Consider the following 6906-nt stretch of genomic DNA (forward strand, 5'->3'; position numbering starts at 1 on the left):
TGGCTGACGTGGTTTAAAGACAAACAAAAAACACATTATACTTATAGTGTTTTGTAAAAAATAGAAAGAATTAAGTAGGTCCAAGTTTCTATAATTAGAAGTAGATTACATAAATGAACGAGGATTGATTTCCTTACTACATGTTAGACCTCTGAAGTCCGCAGACCCTCGTCTGGTCTTTTCATTGCCAATATAATGGTACATAATCTGTACGTATCTGATATCCGTCACTGTCAACGTCAGTTGTCAAATTTTTGCGGAAAAATTGCAAATACAAAGTAGTAAAATAAGACTTTAGATTTAAACAAGGATTTATTTTGAATTTTGTTGTTTACGCGCTATATTATCGACATACAGAATTACCTATATAACCGTACTTTAAAAACATTTTATTATCTTTTTAAATTTCTACCTACTTGCGGTTATTTGACTAGAATTTGGACGGGGCTTTCTTTTTTAATTTAGGTCTTCTCAATCGATGTAGTTAAAGTTAATAACCAAGACTGTGCCCTATGTTAGATTTAATTAAGGAATTAAACAAGTATAAGTACTACTTGTAAAATAGGTAAGTAATTTATCTGTACTCTATACTAACAAAACGTACAGACACTTCTTTGTTATATGGGTGTCTGTTATTACACTTTTTTTTTATAATTCGTTTCTTAATAAGAAGCCATACTCAACAACACAACACACAACAACACCTATTACATATTTTCAAGAGACTAAATTAATAAAGCTGTTTTACTCTTACAACACCCTTAATACATATTTTCTGGAAAAAGACTAAATTTATAAGAGCAGCAAAAAGCAAGATTTCTATGTTAACAGTAATTTTTAGCCAATAACAAAAGCCTTCATTATCATTTAAGCATTTTTATGGAATAAAATAAAAACACAAATTGACTGAAACATTAAAATTTATTCAATAATTTGATTTAATATTATAACAGTATATAAATAAAAATAATTGTTCACCATGCATCTCTAAATCATTGCAGATTTTGTTATACTTGATCAATAGTCAATAGAATGTTCTAAGAATGCCCAGAGGTGTTTTAAGAGAATTACAATGTCCTGAGGTAATTTAATTTTTATAATGAAGAGTACAAAACATTTAAATAAACAATACCAAAATCAAGTCTGTGTTTTAATATTTTTTATAAAGTCTATTATTTAAAAAGACTTGGCTAATTTGCTTCATGTCACATTTAAAAATCTAATATTAAATTCCTGCTTTAAAAATACAGAAACCTAATACCCGTCGTTCTTTGTCTTTGAAGAGAACACCATTAACTACAAGAAAAAAATTAAATGAGGTATCCATGTTTTTTTAATTTTTTTTTATGTAAACTAAAGATTAAAAATTGCATGTTAATTATATGACTACATAAGCTATAAGAAGCCAAGTACAACCCTTTTAAAATTTATTTTTAACTAGCTTTCGCCCTCGACTCCATCCGCATAGTATTGGAAATAACAAAAGTGAATAGCCTATGTGTTCTTCCAGACTATTTTCTACATCTATGCCATATTTCATCGAAATCAGTTCAATTGTTTAGGCTACAAACTATAACAAACATCCATCCATCTAAACTTTCACATTTATAATAGTAAGATTTGGTGGATAAACCATATGTAAAAACTAGCTTTTGCGATTCCATCCCTATAGATGAAAAAAATAGAAGTAGATAGCGTGTATAGCCTAAACATCTATGCTAAATCATCAAGATCTGTTTAGCAGTTGAGGCTACAATCTCTTAAATCCATCTCAACTTTCGTGTTTATTAAAGTAAGATGTCTACTTGTTCTATTCAATAGATTAACACAAAGAAAGAAAAAGAAAAAGAAAAAATAATACAACCAAAAGATATAGATATATTAGGACATTCCGCAATTGAAGATCCATTCCATTCCAAAGAAAATAATATTGGTTTATCTGAAGAATTTAACAGTTTTCGTTCTTATGTCTCTTCAAAAAATGATTTTTGTGCAAAAAGTGATGATACAATAATTTATGATTACAATATTGAAAATCCTGTCATTTCATTAGCTTTCAAATTTGACAATACTAAAAATGTTAAAGTTGGCACAGTAAAGACTATCATTAAGAAATTCTCCGTGTCTCATGAGAATGATGATACGAACATTACGTGCAATCTCATCGAGGATTCAAGTGAAGATATACAAAGCGAAGGTACAAATATGTCGGGAAACGCAAATGTACTTAGTCCAGATAAGCAAACTGTTGCTGTCAATTTAGAAATTAAAAGAGAAAGGGCAACGACAAATGATAACATCACAGAAGAAGAAAAAATTCTAATTTTGAACACTAATGCCATTGACAAACTTTCCCATGTCATTGTTCAACCACCAAATTATAAATTTGTTAAAAGGGACGTTTCGTTTTGTGATAAATCTAAAACTGGTGCAAAAGCTATATCAAATTTAGGACGTAAGAATGGTAAAATATCAGTAAGAGGTGACGGTTGGAAACAAACAACTATTAATGATTATTTTGGTGGAAAACTTCTCGTGCATACAAAGGAGTCTGGAAAAAAATTCATTCAAACACCATTAATTAATTCAATATATGCTAAGGATTTAGTGTTCGATGATGTCGAGGATATGAGTAAAAATTCAGGTGTCAATGACACTTTATTGAAATACGATAAAATTAGACCGACGGTCAAAGTTTCGAGAGAAAATGACATGCAATCGAAGGCAAGGTTATGTTCACCGAAAAGGGACAGCGCATCGCTCAGGCAACAGGATCTTAAGGCGTCTAGTTCTGAGGTACCGCGAAGTATTTCACCGAAGCTAAGGAACGGCAGCATCAGTTCATTCTCCCCGAGAAAGAATTTGGATTCGATACATTTCAGTCTACCGTCAAAAACAAGAAGCAATAAAACTAATGCGAATCCTCGGAATATACCATTTTACAAAATTGTTGCAGGTATACTACATTTGACTTCACACATATCTTTAAATTTATTCCCTGATATGTGCAGGTTGCAACATGATGTTTTCATACACCGTAAGACCGAAGTCCAGCGTGGTGGACTACGACCTCACTCTAATTTAAGATAATGATATTATATTTACGATTCTCATTTGTAAAAGCACAAATCAGATATAAAGAGATTTTATAATATGGGAATCCCCGAATTCTACCGACAATAGTGGCCTAAGCACGTTATTATTAAATTTTATCGGAAAGTTGTTGACCAAAAGACCGTATTATTTTCAGGTACACATTTTGCCGTAGACGCCTTTTCATACGGTGACATACCAAATGTTAATATTTACTTTCTAACTCATTTTCATTCGGACCATTATACAGGACTCAAAAGAACGTTTAACAAAACTTTATATTGCTCAAAAATTACAGGCAAGTGTTGAAAGTTTTTTTTTAAACTACTGATTTTATTGCAAAGACCAATTTTTACTGATGTTCATCATATCCTACCTTATTCTACTCCCGTAGGGTCGTCGCACCGGCTCTTTTCCTCCAAATAAATCTATCATACGTCATCATTCCCTTCATCATGTCATCTCAGTCATCACTCCCTTCATCATGTCATCTCAGTCATCACTCCCTTCATCATGTCATCTCAGTCATCACTCCCTTCATCATGTCATCTTTCACGCAATACATCTCTTTCTAAGTCTACTGGTGTACCTCCACATTCATAACTAACGTTTTTCTCGTTACATGCGATTCATCATGCATAAATTACCGATATTATTAGATCAAAATGTAACGGACAATTATGTATTTTTTTATTTTATTTGAAACAATTTTATTTTTAGCGGATCTTTGTGTTGCCCGATTAGGAGTGAATCCAAAACATTTACAAATACTAAATATTGATGATACGATCAAAATTGAAGGTATTGATGTGACTGCAGTTGACGCTAACCAGTAAGTCGAAACAAACAATTCTAGCAAAGCAACTAATGTATACGAATTTCTTTGAAAGGACATTTCAAAGCTGTACGAATTTACTTACCGCACTAAGATGAATCCTAGAGGATATCTAGTTTAATTCTAAGTTTAAATAACTAGCTTTTACCTGCGACTCTGCGCGTGAGATTAACAAAAATGGGTAGCCAATGTGTTCTAACAGATTTACAGGATAGTGTATGAGAAATTTCATCAAGACCCATAAAGCCGTTTAGGCTACAAAATCTAACAAACATCCATCTACCCGTCTATGTAAACTTTCGCAATTATACTATTAATAAGACTGCATAATAGACGTAATTAATAGGTATAGAATTTCTTAAAAATTAGACAAATACTGTGTTACTTTTCAGTTGCCCCGGCGCTATAATGCTCGTTTTTACGTTACCGAACGGAAAGAATTTACTACACACGGGCGATTTCCGAGCATCGCCGTTTATGGAATCTTATCCTGTTTTTTGGAATAAAGATATGCACACTATATATTTGGACACCACGTATGATATTTTTTCTAGTAAAATTCCCAATGTAGACTTCCTTATATAAAATTTCTTACTAAGTTCCATCAAATATGTTAAATTTTCCTTCGTAACATAGGTACTGCAATCCCCGTTATGATTTCCCAACGCAAGACCAAAGTTTAGAAATGGCGCTAAATTTACTAAGAGACAAGAAAACAAAATTGGAAGAAGCCGGAAAGAAATTCTCGTCAGTGTTGATAGTCTGTGGGGCATATACTATAGGTATATACACTTATGTTAATTTGAATTACTTAATCCCCCCCCCCCCACACACACTTAGTTCTGACAGTGTTCTGAAGAGTCGAACTATTTTGTTAAAAAAAAAATAAATAAAAAAACATACAGACGAATTGAGTACCTCCTTCTTTTGGGAAGTCGGTCAAAAAACTGTTTGTGTGCAACGAGGATAAGATCAATAGTAATTTGGACTCGCTCTTACAAACAATAGAATCCCCTATTTCTTTATTGCTTATCGCTTCTAACTTATTAGCTATCTCTCTCTAGAATCGACCACAATTGCAAACTGTATATCTCGCTCTCTCGTAACTGGGTCGTATATCCCTATCCCTGTCTCACGTAGGCAAGGAGAAGTTCTTCCTGGGTATAGCGCGGCGCGTGGGCTGTTTGGTGTGGGCGTGCCCTGAGAAGGATCGTGTACTGCAAGTGGTTGAAGGCCAGAGCTTCGGCCGCAGCGCTCCGCACACCTGCCAGCTTCACGTCGTGCCTATGCGGGAGCTCACGCATGAGGTTAAGGGCTTTTAGTGTTGATGACTCCAAGGGCGCCCAGGACGGAATTCAACACGCCCTATTCTAACGCTACTGGTTTGCAGAAGCTGCGAGCGCACCTTGACAGCTTGCAGGGCGCGTTTAGTGAGGTGGTGGCGTTCAAACCAAGCGGCTGGGAGAACGATAAGGCCACTGCCGTTACTAGGGACGCGGTAACCATACATGGTATTGAGTTTGACATATTTTAGGTGCTTAAGACATCTGTTGCCCGTGACTTTGTCATCTCAATGTTAAAAAAAACTACGAAAAAAGAACTGTTTATCCTTTGGGTTCCTGACACTTTTCGGAGCTGAATCGTGTCCCATGTACTAATCCAGACTTTGTTTTGTATCTGTGCCAATTTTTTTTAGATATGTTTAACCGTTGCAGAATTATCGAATAAACATGATAAAATAAAAAAAATAGTATCTCCCATGGAAACCGTAACTATCTTCGGCACTAGACGCCTGGTGTTCTAGACTTTCTACATTGTTTCCAACTTTCATCGAGATCCGTTTAGCAGTTTAGGATACAAATTCTAACATTCATACATTAGTAAGATGGAATACTCAGACCACTGTTTCCCGTCAGAAATGGCGCGTTATCTTAAATAACTGAATGACATTGAAAGCTGTCATAAGGATGGGATGTCTATGGCGATGATCTAGGGTTGTACCGATTTTCTTAACATTACAAAATGTTGTAAATGTGTTTGCAGGCATCCCTTACAGCGAGCACTCCAGTTTCTCTGAGCTGATTCGTTTCGTCAAGTTCCTGAAGCCGAAGCAAGTTGTACCCACGGTCGATATTTCGGGAGGTGTTAAAACTGTACAGGTATACAAAATTAATCTTTTTTTTGCAAGCTGTAATTTTTTTTTTGCAATAAACTAGATATTTTATGTGAAATTTTTGACATAATTAGTTTGACATGGTCCTCGCCCTAATCCAGGGGGGGGGGCAGTCCAATGAAGAGGAGGGATGGTAGTAATTTTTTTTTACGTTTAAAAATTTATAGTCCAATTTTTTTTAAATGACAAAGTGATTTTTGTTCGACTTTCCAAATGAAAGTTACCAATTCGTCAATTTTTGGGTTATTTATGTGGGTTTTTATAGAATTCATGTTAGTATTGTGCAGGGGGGAGTTGCCCCCCCTCCTGGTATTTACCATATGGACTTCCAAATGGTAAATTCGTCTGTATTTTTTGGTCATTTATGTGGGTCTCTACGGATTGTAAGTTAGTGTCTAGAGGAGTTGCCCCCTGGCGAGGTCCATGTGGTATGTCAGTGGTACTTTCCAGCAATTCTTCCCTTGCCCGCTGGTGTACAAGGAGGACCTGAAGTGCCAGAGTCGGCTGACGGATTACTTCGGCGTGCAGTCCCGCCAGCGCGTGCAGCCCGTCTAGATACCAAGGTTAGTAAATCATCTCCCCTACTTTTTCCTACTTCTGTACCGTTTTTGTTTTCGTAACCTTACTAATATTATAAATGTGAAAATTTAGATGGATGGATGTTTGTTACAGTTTGTAGCCTAAACGGCTGAACGGATTTCGATGAAATTTGGTATAGATGTAGAAGATAGTCTGGAAGAACACATAGGGTATTCACTTTTGTTTTTTTTTAATACCACGCGGACGGAGTCGCGAGCGAAAGCTA

The 6906-nt window shown here is 35.2% G+C and overlaps 1 protein-coding gene across 3 annotated transcripts in view; it reads left to right on the forward strand.

Annotated features, from left to right (window-relative positions):
- The first annotated feature begins 379 nt into the window (after positions 1–379).
- LOC106109441 (DNA cross-link repair 1A protein) overlaps positions 380–6906 on the forward strand; it is a 7200-nt gene continuing 673 nt past the window's right edge. Inside the window, exons 1-12 of one of the 3 annotated variants that reach the window (XM_013290947.1) lie at positions 380–565; positions 1002–1082; positions 1251–1319; positions 1822–2956; positions 3251–3391; positions 3814–3925; positions 4321–4464; positions 4565–4710; positions 5069–5235; positions 5319–5439; positions 5972–6087; positions 6552–6664. In XM_013290947.1, the coding sequence (XP_013146401.1) occupies positions 1044–1082; positions 1251–1319; positions 1822–2956; positions 3251–3391; positions 3814–3925; positions 4321–4464; positions 4565–4710; positions 5069–5235; positions 5319–5439; positions 5972–6087; positions 6552–6656 (2295 nt within the window). In that variant the 5' untranslated portion in view covers positions 380–565; positions 1002–1043 and the 3' untranslated portion in view covers positions 6657–6664. Of the gene's footprint in view, positions 566–993; positions 1083–1250; positions 1320–1821; positions 2957–3250; positions 3392–3813; positions 3926–4320; positions 4465–4564; positions 4711–5068; positions 5236–5318; positions 5440–5971; positions 6088–6551; positions 6665–6906 lie in introns of those variants that run through there. The other 2 variants (XM_013290964.1, XM_013290956.1) reach the window with 2 other exon arrangements.

This window comes from Papilio polytes, unplaced genomic scaffold (assembly GCF_000836215.1).
Source record: "Papilio polytes unplaced genomic scaffold, Ppol_1.0 DF824269.1, whole genome shotgun sequence".
NCBI lineage: Eukaryota > Metazoa > Arthropoda > Insecta > Lepidoptera > Papilionidae > Papilio > Papilio polytes.